The sequence below is a fragment of the Lycium barbarum genome, chromosome 9 (assembly GCF_019175385.1).
Source record: "Lycium barbarum isolate Lr01 chromosome 9, ASM1917538v2, whole genome shotgun sequence".
Taxonomy (NCBI): domain Eukaryota; kingdom Viridiplantae; phylum Streptophyta; class Magnoliopsida; order Solanales; family Solanaceae; genus Lycium; species Lycium barbarum.
Genome location: NC_083345.1, coordinates 14,036,134 through 14,054,994, shown reverse-complemented (window position 1 = coordinate 14,054,994; position 18,861 = coordinate 14,036,134). Strand labels below are relative to the sequence as shown.

Here is an 18,861-nt window from a genome sequence, read left to right as displayed (position 1 = left end):
TATATGTTTAAGTATACTATATAACTTATATATATATACTATAAGTATATTCTTAGTATATTTTAGGTATATTCCTAACTTAATAAAAGTAAAAATATGAACACAAGTAAATAGAAGAAAACTCAATGAGCCATATATTTTATTCATTCTTGGATAAAAAATTTCTAAGAGGTCAACACATTCTTTAACATCTTCCCAATGCGCATAATTTAACCAATCATCACTATCAGTATTATATTTGTTGTGAACTTGTTGTATGGGAATCCTATACTCATATGCTTGTTGTAGCATAATGTAAGTGTAGTTCCACTTAGTCTTAATTTCTACTTGAATTTTCTTAGGTCTAAGGTTATTTTCCACACAAGCATTCTTAAAATCTCTAATTCTTCCCCTATTAGCATTACAAAAAAGAAACGCAACCGCATCTCTAACTTTTTGAACAGAATCATCAAAATGCGCAAGACCATCTTTAACAATTAAATTTAAAATGTGAAAACTACATCTTACATGAAAAATATTTCTTAGCGGAGGGTTTAGTTCTCTTTTTATAAGACCTATCGCCTTTGTATTATTAGAAGCATTATCTAAAGCAATACAAAGTGTTTTTCTACAAATGTTAAAAAATCTCATAATAGTAGACATTGAATCGGCTAAAAATTTTCCATCGTGACGACCTTTTCCTTCGTCATATAAAAAAGCTATAATTCTTTTTTGCATAATCCAGTTGTCATCAACCCAATGACATGTAATAGCAAAAAAATCTAAATGGTTAATACTAAGACCCAAATCAGCGGTAAGACAAACATTACAATTTAAAGAATTAAATACATGGCGCAAATAAAATCTATATTTTTTAAACAAATCTATAACATCGGCTCTACAAGTACTTCTAAGAATACCCTCAAATAACAGATTATAACAACGTTGAATGTAAGTAACAAACCCCAAACCCGAGGAAAAGGAAAATGGTAAACAATCATAAGCTACCATTTTAGCTATTTCTATGCGTTCTTTTTTCTTGTCATACTTAAAATTTCTACCGGTTCGTGGGTCTATCGTCATTTGAATCCCCCCCACATTTGAACCTGTTTGCTCTCCCCAAATATCCATATGTTTGGTTCTCATATGAGCATTTAGTGTACCCGTTCCACCATCCTTACCAGTTCCTTACTTAAAACTAAATACTTGTCTACATATGTTACATGTAGCTGATTGGTTTTCCCTATTCTTAGTCATAAATTTCCAAACTTTAGTTGTTGGCTTACGAGTTCTAGGCAGTTTGTCTTGTGTATGTGATTGTGCAGGACATGTATCTCCTATTGGATTTTCGGGGGGTTGTGTTTCATCATCATCATCTAAGTCTTCATCAAAAGTGTCGGTAAAATGTTGTTGCATTGCCTCATGACCTAAAAGTGGATTATTTCCACCAACATCAATACCTAAATTAGGTGTTTCTTCCACAAATGTTTCCTCATTAAGCGCACCCCTAACAATACGACTACTACTACCGGCACCACGTCTTAATCTCTTTGACATTATTAAATAGAATTAATTTAAATCACAATCAAATAAATCACAAGAAAATAAATTACAATAAATTAAATTGCTAGAATTAAATTGCGAAAAATAAATTGCGAAAAATAAAGATAGAGTTGGAACGAAGGTACCAAATTGCCGGATTAATTTCCAACAAAGTGAAGGCGGCTAGAATTGCAAATCCACCAAAGCTACTTCGGATTATTGCAAAATCACCAACTCCACCAACAATATTATAATTGCAAAATTAATAATTGAAAGTTGAAACTATAATAAGACTTTGTGGCTAATTATTGCAAAGTAACTATAATTGAGAGATTGAGATTTGAGAGAAAGATGAAGAAGAGTGAATTGATGTGAATTAAAATGAAAATGAAGAAGGGTTTATATAGGGGTGGGGATGGGTTAAAGTGTTAAAAAAAAAAAAATTGGGGGCCAAAAATTAAAAAATGGACCGTTGCCAACGGTCCATTAACGGACATTGCGGCCCAACGGCTCTTTCCTTTTTTTTTTTTTTTTTTTTTTTTTTTTTAATTTTCACCGGTTAAACCGGTCCGGTTCCGGTTTTACCGGTTTAACCGGTTCCGATTTCCAAAATATCGAAACCGGACCGGTAAACTATTACACGGTTAACCGGAACCGGTTTAACCGGTTCCGGTTTAGCCGGTCCGGTTACCGGTTAAAACCGGTTAACCCGAACCGGTTAACAGGTTTACCTGGATGGAATTCTCTTAAGCAAAACTGTATTTTCTTTGTGAGGCTAGTCTCTTGACGTTACATTAATTTGAGGGAAGTTCCTCAAAGTCGTAAAAAGATTTCTTCCTTGCCATCATTTTTATCAATTACTCCTATCTTTCGATAGAATTTGTAATTTTTTCTTGAAAGTTTATTAGTAGTTTAAAATAAAATCAATAAAAGTCAGTAGCAGTATAGTAGAAAAGGCTGGGAAACAAATCAGGTCACATGGTCAATCATGCGCCACTTATAGTTTCATAATCAGATCATTTTATGTCTTTGAAATTGCTCTAAATACACGGCAAAATATTTCTTATGATAAGTTCCACGTAGGAGTGTATATGGAGCGGGTTGGTTCTGATTTTTTAAACACCGAACCAAACCAATTGTGTCGGGTTTTTAAATTTATACACCAAACCAAACCAATAAAATTCGAGTTTTTCAACCTCGGATTTTCTCGGGTTATTCGGTTTTTTTTTTGGGAATAGTCTTGATACAAAACATATAATTTTTACTTCAAATATTTCTTTAGTCCTAGTAAGATATAACTATATAATTAAGGTGTTTCATAAGAAAATAACACAAAATGTGAGAAGAGTGATGACATTGTATTAAAATATTCAACAAAAGATAATAAAATCGGTTAAAATAAATATTGCTAATTAATAAGCCATAAAGAAAATGACCATAATCTAAAAATACTAAGTCATGCTAAAACAAGTACAGCTAATAAGTATTAATTACATGACAAGAGAAAAAACTTAAGTTATGTATTTTCACTCTCTAAACCAATTATGCAAAACTAAAGAATAGATATTCAACATTATTGTCATTCCTAGTGGTAAATTGAATTTCTTTTGTTAGTATTAGTGTTGAGTTGGTTTTTGTTTGGACTTTATATGAGTTACTAACATCCATAGGATATAAAACTTATTCACATTCAAAATTCTAACTTCAAGCTTGAATAATATGATAATAGATAAAAAAAACTACGAAAAAATTTAAGAAATATTTATAAATTACATTACAAATAAATATTTTTATGTATAAAATATTTTTAAAATTGAATACATGTAATGTCGGGGTTGGTTTGGTTCGGTTTGACTTTTTTTAACTAAAACCAAACCAAACCAAACCAATTATGATCGGGTTTTTCTTTTCAACACCAAACCAAGTCAAACCAAACCACTAGTAGTCGGGTTTTTTTTTTCGATTTGACTCGGTTTATCGGTTTGGTGCGATTTGTCGGTTTACTTTGTACACCCTAGTTCCATGGTTTACAAATCAATATGGTAATAATTATTTGTACTTCATATGCATGCACAGAATATACAAAAAGTCTGCGCTTAAATTAAAACAGGGCAAAATTGAAACAAGTTTCTTCATATTGAAAAACACTTATAATTAAAAAACACACTTATAATTAAACTTACTGAATCATAAATACTGGTACAATATTAGCGAAACAAATTCAACAAGTAACAGACACACAACAAACTTAAGCCAATTACAAATAAATCACTCCCCAACATAACATGTAACATCATAGTGCTACTTTATTTAGTCTAAGATACTCCATAGCGTCCACATAAAACTCATAAACTTCAAATCATGAAAACATAGGAAGCCATGAAAAGAAGGATGGCAACAACAACTTGAATTGGAACCTTCAAAGAGCTTCCATTAGATGTACTGCTGCTTCCTGTCGCCTTTGAGCCTGCTCAATCAGTCGACGAAAATAATATGAAAAATGAACATATTATTTTTAGATACATATAATAGTTATAAATAATGAATTATCTAACCGATCATTTTCATCCTTTTCCTCTTGATATATAGTTCATATATTTGTTAATGAGATCTCGCCTATATGCAAAGTATGTATGCTCATAGTCGAGATAAATTGATAAGGAGAATTACAGTAGCTTAATAAATGATATAAATAAATAGTCTATTAACGATAAATATTTTAGGATACAAATTAGTCTCACAACATAGACCAATTAATTTGGAATTGAGGTACAGTAGATTGATTGTTCAAATATTTGCTAGGAGTAATAATTATTACTAGCTAGTGTTTTAGTCCAAAAAGATCGATGATCATGACATAGCACAAATTACTTTTTGGCTACTGGTTCAGTTTATATACGTATGTTACTTAAACCAAACCATATAGTTGTATATTGTTTTAGTAAAGTATCTATATTAACATTAACATGTTGTCGGACGAGCATGTTATGGAAATTATAGAATTTTACATTTAATGAAGTCGTAAAATAGATAATCAAGTAGGATTAAAAAGGGTTATAGGTAATATATATATATATATATATATGCGTGCTAGTATTGAGGGAGTTACCTGTCACAGCTACAGGGCCAGTCGAAGAATCTGGAGTTCCTTCCGTAGGTGCACCCGCTGGAGACATTATCGGTGCATTACCAGCTATGAAATATTAATTAATAGCAGAATTTAAACATATGTCAAAGTTAAAAAACATTCAAACACCAACATACAATAAAATGTAGCTAATTGTTTGTAACCAGCTTGTGAATTTGTAAAAGAAACTCTTATATGAGACACAATATCCACAGGACATTAATTACTACTGTGCGTTACATGTCTCAAAATCATTTCAACTTCTTCAAATGATTTCTAGTACATTTCATGTACAACAAATTTTGCACATATGAAAATTGTTTTTAAGTTCTAAAAATATGTACATAATCTGATAATCAATTTCACTTATAAAGTAATTATAGATAGCGTGTCAAGATCAAGATTTTCATAATGGGAATTCAAAATATAACAAAGTGAACACACGAAATACTAAGGTAATTCAACTTATAGTAAATACAAATAAATGTAACTTTCTAGAAAAGTAATATGTCAATTGACTCCTCTTGGACAAAGGTAGTTGCACCTCTAATTACAGGTAAATTTCTATGATTAACTTTAATTAGTAACATTAAAAAAATATAACTGACTTGTTATAATCACCCAAACTACACTGATCATGTAAAAGATCTTTATACTGTCATAAATATAGTAACCTAAATCCATATGAAAAACAGACGTTTAATTAGCTATAGATCATGAGTACTTACCATTACATTTACTAACAGGAGGAGTTTGCAAGTTGCATGCACTAGGCAACGCAAGTGCTTGAGTTTGATTAATTTGAACGCCTAATGATGAACCACCGCCATTCACAATGACACAAAGGCACCGTGGCTTAGACTGCAACACCCCAGAGAGGGCGGAGCAGCAAGAGGCCGACGGCTTTGTCGCGCTTCCGGTGACAAAGCTAAGGCATGAAGCCATAGTCATAAGTGTACTTGTGCAATCAGATTGAGCCATGACCACTTGTACTGAAATCATGGTCATTATTGGAAGTAAGGCCATGCATATTATAATTCCTTTTGAAGCCATTCTTGGAGAAAATAATTGTATTTATCTTTTTTAGCACACACAATCCTCCTAAGGAAGATGATGATTTCTCCAAAGGAAGAAGATGGCTTGTGTGTGCCTTAGCTTTGTGAGTAATGTTATGGGCATGCAGTGGGGGATTTATAGTGTCTGATTTGAGTGACTAATTATTTGTCTTAGGGCGTGTTTGGTATGAAGAAGAATATTTTTCTTAAAAATAAGTGATCTTCTTATTAATTGTCTATTGTTCGGTAAGTAAAATTAAATGGAAAATTGTATCCAATATAGTAATGGGGTGGGATGGAGGTATTAATTAGGGGTGAAGAGTGGACAGTTACTATGGAATGCCACTTATGACTCTTTATTTTCCGTAAAAAGTCATTTTCCTTATGTTTAAAGAGCTTATTTTTCTATCTAATGACAAACCAAACATGAAAACATTTTCTCCGTACCAAACATGCCCTCAAGGTTTTTTTCCCCCTTTAGAAGGGATTTAGGGTTGAAAGTGACAAATCACATAAGGGATTACATTGGTAAAATAATGTAAGAGTTATGAGGTAAGATTTTGGAATTTTTGTGAACACGTCATTATCCATAACGTGTCACTAAGACTAATCAAGTCGGAGATTAATTTATTCAACTATAGTATTAGAAAATAAAATGTACGCATGCATGCCGTGAAATTTATACGACTATAGTCGGCTACAATGTATTACCTAAAACTTTGGCAAGAGGGAAAGTTGCCTGTATGCATAGGCATCCTATAGCTGTAAGCTGATAACCTAACTCCAAGAAATTAGTATATATGCACATTTGGGGACTAATCAACTAGTGTTGTATAATTGAGTCAATAAAATGAATATAAAATACACAAGGTCTAAGAAAATTCGTCATTCATCCAAGCTATGATCTGCTAAGAAGATTAATTTATTCATTGTTCTTATGAAAGAAAACTTACTATTTCATAATCGATGCTCTTCGTTAGAGGGCAAGTGGAAGCCGCCATAAGCACTTGGTAAACTGTTGTTCGTCCTCCCTTATTAAATATTTTGAAAATTTATTTATTGATTCCGAGTTTAAATCTTATATTGTGATAATACAAAAGTGTTTTTACCATTCTAAAAGGTAATTAAGAAAGAAAAAGGAGAAAAATATCAAGTGGGCTCTTGTCCTACTTATTGCAAAGCATTCGTTCATTTCCTTTTTTCTTTCTTTCTATTTTAAACGAATCCTTTTTTCTTCCTTTCCCATGCGAGATTTCATTGTTTTAGGTGAAACAATGATGAAACATTTTAAGAACAGATGTGGATTCAGAATTTGAAATTTATACGTTTTAAGTAATTTCACAATAATAATAATAATCGGATGACGGAACATGTACTAATATTCAACATATTTTTAAAAAGTAATGAACCCCTCAAACATAACATATTAATATAAACTTTAGGAAAAATTACGTGATCTAACTAATTAAGCCACTTAATTATCTCTTTTAGCAATACTTTCAAATTATTACCTAACATAACTATAGTTTACAAAACATAACAATCACTTGATTTTAGGCTTCAATTTGATAAACTTAATCCCTTCCGATCCACTCTTTTCAGTTTTTTCTCGTCCTCCGTTTTCCAAATTTTCATGGCAGCATGAGTCGGTTTTAGGGAAGGCTCAGAGTACTGCTGGAGGTGCAAAATACTGACACCATTATCTAGTTTTATTCTCACCAGTTTCAACTTTCAAATCCACATTGTGTGAATCATAGGCTGCTCATTGTTGATCTAGCAACTGGTCATACATTTTTTTTGCGCGGATTGCCCTTCTTTTGGGGTGGTCTTTAAATTTTGCCCCTCATATTGTTGATCTTTAATTTTTGCCCTTCGCTTTGCAACCTTGAGCGTTCACGCAGAAATCATGAGGTTCTGGGTTCGAACCCCGCTCAAACATAAATTTTTTTAAAAAAAATTGCAAGGCAAGGTTTGGGTCGCGTGTATGCCGGACCCGACATACATTTGTTAAGGAATTACCAAAGTTATGCCGGACCCGGCATACTCATGCCTTATGGGCAAACTTGGCATAAGTATGCCGGGTCCGACATAAATTTGGTTATTCCTTAACAAGTTTATGCCGGGTCCAGCATACTTATGGACAAACTTTTAATGGGCAAACTTTTAGTTAAGCCTTAACTAAAAGTCTTTTCCTAGTTATGCCTTATGGGGCAGACTTTTAGTTAAGGCACAACTAAAAGTATGCCCCTTAAGGCATAATTAAAAGTATGCCCCAAAAGGCGGAATTTTTCCTTAAGGCATTACTAAAAATTTGCCTTATAAGACAAAGTCTATGTCTTAAGGAAAAGTTATGTCTTATGGGGCATACTTTTAGTTATGCCTTAACTAAAAGTCTGTCTCATAAGGCATAACTAGGAAAAAACTTTTAGTTAAGGCTTAATTAAAAGTTTGCCCATAAGTATGCCGGACCTGGCATAAACTTGTGAAGGAATTACCAAAGTTATGTCTGACCCGACATACTTATGTCAAGTCTAGCCATAAGGCATAAGTATGCCGGGTCCAGCATAACTTTGGTAATTCCTTAACAAGTGTATGCCGATGGGGGTATAGCGAAATTTAAACTCTGCCTTGCGATTTTTTTAAATTTTTTTGACTAAGTGGGGGTTCGAATCTGAAACCCATGAATTTTAGCCGTAGGGCAAAATTTAAAGATTTCAAATATGACGGGCAAAATTTAAAGACCACCCCAAAAGAAGGGCAATTCTGCGAATTGCCCCTGGTCATACACTAATCTGGGCTTTATCAACTATCGGGGAGTGTGTATTGGACCAGCTGCTTCAATTGGGCTTCAAGTGACTGCTTCTGTAATTGGGCTTATTGATCAGTGGTAAGTCCAAGTCCAATTTTAACAGAGTGCAGATGGTGTTATACTCTTATTAGTGATAACATTGAATGTTAAATGTGGAAAATAATGTTTACATTTAGTTGAAACACAAGTAAATGACCTAGAGTGAAATTTAAGACATACAGTGGAAATGACTTACCATCGATAATGCAAGTCGTTTCTTTTTGGTGTGCAATATTTTCTTTCAGAAAAGTTATTTAGTTCAAGGCAACAAAACATTAAAATATGGTTTTATCAAAAAAGATATTGTTGAAAATTATATAGGGAAAAGGCTAAAAAATGCCCTTCTATTTTGGGAAGGGCTAAAAATATCCTCCGTTATAAATTTGAGTAAAAATTACCCCTTTCGTCATTAAAGTTTTCAAATACACCCCTATCTTAACGGAAATTCCCAAATCCTTGAAAATAACTCGATTTCATTTTTAAACCAGTTCATTTAAACTCGACCCAACTACACAAAAAACCCATATGCGACTAACTTGTTCTTGAGTTCTACATCTGGAGCCACTAGGCATAGCCCCATAGGAGCAGGTAACTCATATGGGTTTTTTATTTAGTTGGGTCGGGTTTAAATGGAGCTGGTTTAAAAATGAAATCAAGTTATTTTGGGAATTTCCGTTAAGACATGGGTATATTTGAAAACATTAACGACAGGAGGGGTATTTTTAACCAAAATTTGTAATGAAGTATATTTTTAGCTCTTTTCCCAAAGTAGAAGGGTATTTTTGACCTTTTTCCCAAATATATAACCGGATACCAAATACATGATAAATTTCTCGCACACAATGGCCTGTGATTACTAAATATATTGTACAATTACCTGTGTTACCTTTTTTAATAGGTCCATCCAGGGGACTGAGGGGAGTATATTGATAAGTCAAAAGGAGGTAGAGAGTGGGGCTAAAGCCTGACCTCTGCTTACAGATAAGACCAGATTTCAATTTGACATAATCAATATACTGGATGGAGATAATTTACCTTTGCAATAGGCAATAGCCATCAACATTGAGTTTGTACACTCAAATAGCAGGACATTTCCAACTCACTGGAATGATAGACATTTCCACAACTGGAAAGATATTAATTAGGAAAAGAAGGGAAGAAGTTTAGAGTGGTAAATTGAGTTGTAACTTGTAAGCGTTCTCTGCTTCAGCATGGTGATTTGCTCAATCACTTTGTTAGTAGTAGACATTACCTGTATTATTTGACACTTGGCTTATTGAGAGCCTCACCAGAGACAGAAGTCCCTTGGCTGGAATGACTAATTGACCCATCACAAGAAAACGATTGTAATACTAATTAATTTCATCCATTTCAATTATATCGATCTATCAACTAAACAAGATTAGCTTTTATGCTTTCTGGCATTTACTTGCTTCTATAAAGGCATTTTCTTTATTTGATGGGAAGTAAAAATAATTTTTTAGCTAGACCCATTTGATACACAGCGGTAGTACGCAGAATTTTTAGTAATTGGTGTTAACATATAAAGATGTAAACAACTGAACATTCATCGTAATGGTATTATATTAAAAGAGACAGACTGAACTATGAAGCACAATTAAAATATTGTTACAAGTCCTTTCAATAATTTTCTTAAAAAAATGTATGCATGATAATCTCGTTAGAGATACTTTTAAGTAAGCCTTTTTTCATTTTAAGACAAAGGAGTTTTGGCATATTGGTTTAGTTTGTTATAAGAAGATTGAGGTTCAAATCAACTTTTAACATATGAGGGCAAAAAATTTAAGACATATATATCTAAGCGGAGGCTCAAACCCCTGATCGTGATTAAACGTATAGTGTGTTCAATAGATTGGACTAGAAATTGCACATCATACATTGCTACTGTCAATTTATATCTATACGTTATTTTTCATTTTTGCATAATGTATATTTAGTATAAAATTTGACCAATAGCTAGCCTTGTTGAGTGACACCGCTGGCCTAAGGTGGCTCCGCCCACCCACACTTTATATATATTCATTTGTTTATTTGCACTATTTGTATAATTGTATTTTGGTTTGGTAATTAAGAGAAAAAGTATTATGTTTGTTGTTTTGCAAGGCTAAATATAGACCTTCTTCTATGTAGTTCGACACCACAATGCCATTGAGATAGATATCTCCGTTTTCTACTCGAGGATAACTAATGATCAGAAAAGTTCTTTGGGTCTCTTCTAACTTCAAACTTACGTGTTAGTACTAACAATTATGTGCCGCGGCAAGCAAAGCCACGGAGACAAAAGCAGCAAAACTATTGGAGTGTTTGTATAAAAGTTTGTTAAGGTTGTTGAACTTCAAACACCTGCTAATCTTATTTCAACTACTATAATTAATTTTCTTCATTATCTTCTCAGAAATTCTCCTTTATAAATTCCCCATTCATTCTCTCTACTTAACCATTACTGATCACAACTTACATGTACAATTTCCAAAAACCAATCTTATCCTAAAAATTTCTCAATTATAGTTAGTGTGACTCAAACTTTTGACCTATCAATTGAAAGTAGAAACGAAATGGCTTTTAAGCACTTAACTTCACCAATTTTGGTTCTTTCATGGTTGTTGATCGCGTCTTATCGGACTGTTGAAGGGCAAATAATCAGTACGCCATGTACAGGATCAATGATAACTAGTTTTACACCTTGTGTGAATTTCTTGACGAATAGCAGCAGCAATGGGACTTCACCAACTGAAGATTGCTGCAATGCACTGAGAACTATGATGACCAACAGCACCAATTGCCTCTGCCTTATTGTAACGGGAGGCATTCCCTTCCAAATGCCGATGAATCCCAACATAGCTATGTCTCTTCCTAGTGCTTGTAACATGCCTGGTGTTCCCCTTAAATGCAAAGGTACAATTCTACTTCTTGGAGACTAAAATTTGTATCCCTATGATTCATAATAAGTGTCATTTTAGCCGATCCATAATAAGTGTCATTTTAGCCGATCCATAATAAGTGTCATTTTAGCCTTTGGCATACTCCTTAAGAAAAATGCTAGTAATTCCTAAAAAAAAATAAGTATTTTGACTTAGTTACAAATTTGGAGTTAATTAAAAGACTTCTAGCTTAGGGATACGTAAATAAGGGACAAATTTGAAAAAATACAATTAATTCCTTCTTGATTTTGTAAAAATGACACTTATTTGGTCCAAAATGAAAAAGCCAAAAGAACACTTATTATGGACCGGAGGAAGTATCATTTAACTATATACACTCATAATCTAAAACAATTGAAATTTGTAAGTACAAATTAATGTTCCTTCAACCTTAATTTTATGTGATGAATTTTGACTAAACTTAAAAAAGAAACAAAGATAGAAAGAAAGGTTTTTGAAATTTGTGATCTAAAAAGGATTATCGATTGTGTGGATATAAATTATCTAAGAGTAATAAATTTAAAGTTAAATTATTTTGAAATATACATCTCATTCTATTTGGAACAGAAAAAAAAATTAAATGCAAAAATTCATTTATACTGATCTGTTTATAGAAGTTAAACTCAAGTCGATTAATTAACTTTATTCTGGGTTATGAGTTATGACTTCTAATTTATAAAAAAGTATATTTTGAAATATTTGCATCTTGGCAAGAAGTAGGTGGTCTACTTCCTAGCTCCCTTTCGGTATTCGTCGTTTATCCATTAGGCAAAATGGATTACGCCACGAATTCGTTGTTTTTATTTATTTTTGGTGCATTTATTTGCTTTTGATAGTATTAGCTTCTTGCCATTTTAATTTTTTTTCCTATAAAGAAATTGGTTACATCACGCTTGGTTATTTTCTTTTACTTGCAGCCCCCAGTCCACCTACGGTTGTTGCGCCAGGTACTTTTTTATGTTTTCCAATTGCACACTTTATATATTATTGAAATATAAATGCTTGTTAATTAATACTGTACTTATTTTTTTCCTATATAATTAGGTCCACGTAGTGATGCTGGATCTCCAAGTGCTTCACCAACAGCTGCTCCTACTAGCCCTCCTCGTAATCCTAAAGGTGCTTACACAATTTTGTACATATTTACAGCATATACAAAATTTAGACTATATAATTATTTTTATTATTCTCTCTCAATTTATTTGATACATATAAATCACAATAATTAACAATTTAAAATATTTAAAGGACATACAAATAAATTGAAGTAATTTTTTTTTGTTTGATTCTTGAAATCCGAAGGTATCACTAACTTCTAAGTTTAATACAATATGATTTAACTCAAGTACAAATTTTTCTCAGATTCCATTGTTTCCCCGCCATCGCCATTGAATTCATCGCCACCGGGTGATGAAATTCCAAGTCTAACTCCACCATCTCCGCCGGTGGATTCTTCAACTCCGGCGACAAATTCTGGCAGTCGAACTCCGGTTACACCATCAGCTGCACCTACTCTTGGTTATGGAATTTCATCATTATTGGCTGCTTTTGGAGCAATTGTTTTGAGCTTGTATTAGTAGAATTTGATATATGACTACAAATCTATTAATTAAAATATATTCCTTTATTTATGTGGGGGATGAGGTTATAGCATTTATTTTCATATTTTGTAACGAAATTACCAGAATTATTCATTAGTGACGACGTAGATGTTGTCTAGAAACATAAGAACATAGTGTACTTATTATATTAGTATTATATCAGTACTTCTATTTGATTTAACGAATCTATGTTATGTATTCATTAAATTTTTCTTTATGAATCTTCTGTAAATTTAATTCGGTGCTTATTAAGTTCTCAATTGGGAAATGACGCTGAAAGTTAAATTCATTCAGCTGAGAAGGAGCTTGTTAAGTACTACCATTAATAGGCTTCTTTGCAAATACAGTGGTACCCAATATTCATGTGCATTTGGATCTTGTATTTGCTAAAATATTTAGGAAAAGAGGAAAATTCAAAAGGGCTAGCACACAATCATAATTTTGCATTAAATAAACAATTACAAGTCATTCAAAACTTTGCAAAATTTATTTGAAGAATTTGGTGGTTAAATACAAGGAAACAAAGAGGAAATGATCTCTTGTTAAATTTAAAAGAAGAAAATGATCCTACAAAGATTTTCTGAGTTATATTGTAACAAACCAATTTTCAACACAAACACTGATGTATATTATAATTACTAGAATGAAATTACACTGAAAGAACAACAATTACTGGGAATTAAGGAAACAATGAAGGATAACGAGGAGGGGATGAGGAACATAGACTCAGAGAATTGGGGATGAGAAGCACAGTCTTTGCCTAAGCATAATCACAATTCACATAACCGTTCTTTCTAACCCGTCGTCATTTTTAACAGTTGTTGCTTGCTAATTGAACCTGAATTCCAAATAAAACTCTCCAATATTATACTCGGCCCAATATTCTCAGCTGGATTAGTCTTAGTTACCACTTCTAGCCCATAGGCCCTTATGGAGTCTGCATGGTTCACAACATATATTCATCAATTTCTTATGTTAAATTTTCCAATCTCATGTGAAAATAGTCCTATAACTAAAAAGAACATTTGTAATAATCAAAAAATTGATATACATAAAGCAAATGATAAAAAGAGGCGAAAAAAGAAAAGTTTTAACTTAATCTTAAAAACTTGACTATATTGAGTATTTTGTTGACTATATTAGCTTCTTAAGAACTTCCGGCTGACTCGATTCAATTTTTTTTTTCCATCTCTCTCACCACCCGTCTCTTAATTGTATAACTCATAATGTTTTGATCCTTGAATCCTTGGCTAAAAGAGAAATTTAAATAACCGTAAATTACATTGAGCTTTCGGTCATTGAATTGTTTTCACTAATTTTACATCATAATGTCTGCCCGAATGAATTATTTGATACTAAAAATGTTCAGAAAAGTGAAAATATCAAAATGTGAAGGGCCATTCAGAACTTTGAAGAATTAGAAATACATCAACAACACTGGTCTAGATTAAGATAGATCCAAGACTGAATTGTGTGACATCCTTTGTAACACGTTACTCTTGTAATACTTCAATCTAATTGTTCTTCAAAACGGTCTTCTATTAATTCTGTAATTCTTCTTCTTCTTCAATTTTATCCCTTTATTGTGAGAAGGTAATTATTAAACGTAAACAAAATAGATATACGTAACACGTTTTAGAACCCAGAGATAGATAAACAAGTTCAAAAATAAAAGAAGAAAAAAAGGTTACAAGTAATCAAAGTTCTTCTAGGTCAAGAATTGGGTATCGGGTAAACGACACCTAACTATATCTCGCAATATTGGTCTATTTTGATACCACCAATATGGTCAAGACATTCCTAGCATTATTTAATGATTTATTGGTTATTACCAATTACTCTTCCTGTTTCCTTTTGAGTTCAAGTTTAGTATGCACTCAACGCGTAAAAGGTTGTTTACACAATCATATCACTTATCTCTAATAACTCGATAAGCATCTATAGTTAACTTGATAAAAGTTATATATGTAATTAATTTATTATTTCAAGTTAAAAGTCTATGATAGTATGAAGTATTTTATATTATTTTATATTAATATATATATAACATAAAATCTCTTCCTTTTTCGGGCGAAATTGATGAACTTTTTTTATTGGATTCTAAATAACGATCACCTAATAACTCTAATAGCCTGTTTGGCCAAGCTTATTTTTCTACAATTTTTTTTTTTTTTTTCAATAAGTGCTTATTTTTAAAAATTGAGGTGTTTGTCCAAGATTTTGGGAGAAAATAAGTGTTTCTGGGGAGTAGCAGAACCAGTTTTACAGAAACTAAAAAACTAGCTTATGCCCAAAAACACTTTTTTGAAAAACATTTTTGAGAAAAATACACTTAGAAGCACTTTTAAAAAGTTTGACCAAACACGAATTGCTATTCAAAAGTGTTTTTTAAATTAATTTGCCAAACACAATCAGCTTTTCACCAAAAATATTTTTTTTTTATAAACATTTTTGAAAAAAGTACTTTTCAAAATAAGTTGATTTTAGAAGTTTGACCAAACGTGCTGCTCTATAAGATAGAATCTTGAACTTAGTTATGTTTAATAAGTAAAGTATTTTAAATAAGAATACAACTTGAATGCTTACTAATTGTATGCATTTCAAGTTTAATTGTTTGAACAAATCTATCCCATGTCTCCAAAATATATTATGCCCAATAAAAAAAATAAGAACATTCTTTCCATCTCGGTCTCTCCCTTTCTTAAATGAGTACATCTGTACATATTCATCATGTAATCACAAACGAAATCATGCATTTCTTTAGTTATAATAAGGAAGTCAATGAATATATTTTGTCTTATTTAAAACACTAGTTACCTTCTAAGGATTTCCAAAGTCAGAACCCATACAAAGAAAAAAGAACTTGCAAGGTCACCTAAATACTCTGTTTGATTTGTAGTTAGTTAAGGTAGTTGAGCTTCAAAAACACTTTGGACTTTCGTATTTTCTTCCCTCCATTTTCTTCTGAAACCTAAATTTTACATCTATAAAATACACTTCTTGTATCATTCTCTCACAACCAACATCAAGTTCTTACACAATTCCCTTTCACATTGTTTTACCATTCTTTAAAATCTCATTAAAAAAAAAAAGGAAAAAGTAAACCTCAAATGGAAGGGTACAAATTCTTGAAGGATTTTCGACGATTTGTTGTACCATCTTTGGCCATTGTTTTGATGTTTTTCAGCATCCAAGTTAGGGGGCAAATTAATACAGCATGTAGCGCCGCAGTGTTACGTAGCTTTAACCCTTGTATAAACTTCATTAGCAGTGGGGGTTCAGGTTCACCAACATCAGCTTGTTGTCAATCTCTCAAGGAACTTACGGCGAGTGGCAAAGATTGCCTATGCCTTATTGTTACTGGAAATGTTCCTTTTAAAGTACCAAACAGAAATGTCGTAATTTCCCTACCCAAAGCTTGTAACAATGGTGGTGTTCCCGTTGAATGCAAAGGTAATCAAGCATTTTCCCAACATCTTTTTTTTGGTTCTCTTCATTCTTTTCTCATCCAAAGTTCTATACTTTTTGTTTCAGTCTTACCATCTTAGCTTACTCTATGGCTGATTTAGCAATTAAAATGACAATAACACCCTTTACCTTGAGTTTTAGCTCCAGCGCTAGTGGCTAAGTCAGTTATTTATATAAGGGGATTCAAAAATAATAATCCGTAGAATGTCATTGTTGGCATTCAAACTTGTGAATAAAAACAACTTTTGCACCCCCTTTACCACTACACGAGAATTTTATGTGGAGCGTACATTTCTTTAGGTGTTACGACTTACGAGGGTATAAGTGTCATTTGGTAGCCAAATTTGCTTGTTGTTGAACTAAGATGTATATTAAAGCTTAAAGTTGTGGTTTTATTGTTAGTTGGCAGAGTTGAATTTCTGGCATATGTCTGATCTTTATCTTTGCCCCAGCTAGTAATTGAATGTTGAGCTATTGATTTGGTGACTAATTCTGTTTTCCATTTTCAAAATGGCAGCTTCTTCTACCCCTCTTCCAGCTCCAGGTACCAAAACAACTCAATTTATCCAATCTTACACATATTTTTCCAGATGGTAGACGGGAAAAAAATAAAATCATTTCCTTAAAAAAAAATGTTACATGTGACAGGTCCAGCTGCCTTAGTACCATCAGGATCTCCAAGATTTCCGAATCCTAGATCACCTGCAGCTCCTAGCCCTGAAGGTAAAATTTCAACATTTCTCGCGAATTTTATTAAACTTGATGAATTCTATAAGGTCTAAATGTCTAATTTGGCTTAAGTATGATAGGAGTTGTTAATTTGGTTCATGTAAATTAATGGCAGGTGATGATGTTCCTGAACCATTTGATCCTCCTTCGGGACCAGTGGGTGATACAACACCATCTCCACCAAATGGCGGCGGCTTAGGAAATCCATACAATGGATTTTCACCGCCATCTTTATCAGATGGCGGCTCTGGAAATCCTGATACAAGTTCAGGATTCAGGCCTGATTTGACTCCTTCCTCTGCCACGGATTCAAGGAGACTTTCAGTATTTGTTGTTCTAGCAGCCTGTGGAGCAATTGCCTTGAAGTTGTACTGAGTTGATTCCCCCTCACTCCCTTTTGGCATTTTGAGATGTACTAGTAGTTTATGAACATTTTTTTTGGTGTGTGTATACATTGGAGGACAGGTTGGAAATATTATTTGTTGTGTCTTGTAATCAAGTTGTACTGCAATATAATGATTTTTTTTTGGGGTTTTGATATTTATATTTTTCAATTCTTCCTTCTTTTTTTGAGAAAGAAGCTGTAAAACTTCCCTCCCCTGTTACCAATAGAATTTGATTACTGATCAATTGGTGTTTCCTACAAATTTCGTTTTCATTTTTTTTCATTTATATAAATACGTTTTTATATATATATTATTTTCGTTTATATTTTTTTTTTGTATTTCGTTTAAAAAATAATATTTTCCAATTTCGTTTTTATATAAATGAAATACAAAAAAAAATATATTTATCCTATTTCATTGGTATATATATATATATATATATATATATATATATATATATATATATATATATATATATATATATATATATATATATATATATATGTGTGTGTGTGTGTGTATTCCTATTTCGTTTTTATATAAACGAAATGAAAATAAAATTATTTTCCTATTTTTTTATATAAACGAAATACAAAAATACAAAAAAAATTATTTTCATATTTCGTTTTTAGATGAACGAAATAAAAAAAAAAATCTTATTTCGTTGTTTAATAAACGAAAAAAAAATAGTTGTAAAGTCAAGACATAACTTTATTTTGAATATAAATATAATTCTAAAAAATATAGGGAGAAAAACTAGTTGTAAAGTCGTCAAACTTTAGATGGTCATAACTTTGCGCTCGGACGTCCGTTTTACGCGTTTTTTTTTTTTGAACCTGCGTATTTTTTCGAGATCTACGCAAACAAAACGCCATGAGGCGGTTTGGCCGAGCCGATTTTTGAAAAAACACCTTTTATCCCATTCAATTTCAATTTTCCCCCAAATTGGCCTGAAATTTTCAGTTTTGTGTACTTATAAGATGATGATACGCAATAGATTTCAACGTAAAAATCTCGGGGTAATGTAGCTGTGAATGTCAATTTCACTTATGCGGTTTCAATTTTTGAAAATAAAGCTGACTAATTTTCTCGACATATAAAGTTGACTAAAATAACCTTACAGTCAAACACTAAGTTTTTTCAAACAAAACTTACTTCGGCCACCTTTTCAACACCTAAAATGA

General features: G+C 32.2%; 3 protein-coding genes across 4 annotated transcripts; 2 read left to right on the top strand and 1 right to left on the bottom strand.

Annotated features, from left to right (window-relative positions):
- Positions 1-3,658: 3,658 nt before the first annotated feature.
- Positions 3,659-5,793, bottom strand: LOC132610741 (non-specific lipid transfer protein GPI-anchored 5-like). Of its 2 annotated transcripts, none has more exons than XM_060325096.1 (3): positions 5,377-5,793; positions 4,631-4,714; positions 3,659-3,988 (listed from the first exon to the last, which is right to left on the bottom strand). In XM_060325096.1, exons 1-3 carry the CDS (start codon positions 5,699-5,701, stop codon positions 3,876-3,878), a joined length of 522 nt encoding a protein of 173 aa, XP_060181079.1. In that variant the 5' UTR covers positions 5,702-5,793; the 3' UTR covers positions 3,659-3,875. The 2 variants fall into 2 exon arrangements, with proteins under 2 accessions (XP_060181079.1, XP_060181080.1); XM_060325097.1 differs by having other exon boundaries at positions 4,631-4,687.
- Positions 5,794-11,003: 5,210 nt separating this feature from the next.
- On the top strand, positions 11,004-13,259 carry LOC132610385 (non-specific lipid transfer protein GPI-anchored 20-like). The gene is made up of 4 exons (XM_060324685.1): positions 11,004-11,467; positions 12,411-12,440; positions 12,538-12,612; positions 12,856-13,259. The coding sequence occupies exons 1-4, from the start codon at positions 11,128-11,130 to the stop codon at positions 13,068-13,070; spliced, it is 660 nt and encodes a 219-aa protein (XP_060180668.1). The 5' UTR covers positions 11,004-11,127; the 3' UTR covers positions 13,071-13,259.
- A 2,866-nt stretch (positions 13,260-16,125) lies between these two features.
- Positions 16,126-17,940, top strand: LOC132610341 (non-specific lipid transfer protein GPI-anchored 21-like). Its single transcript, XM_060324641.1, has 4 exons — positions 16,126-16,547; positions 17,080-17,106; positions 17,211-17,285; positions 17,407-17,940. Exons 1-4 carry the CDS (start codon positions 16,205-16,207, stop codon positions 17,664-17,666), a joined length of 705 nt encoding a protein of 234 aa, XP_060180624.1. The 5' UTR covers positions 16,126-16,204; the 3' UTR covers positions 17,667-17,940.
- Positions 17,941-18,861: the final 921 nt, after the last annotated feature.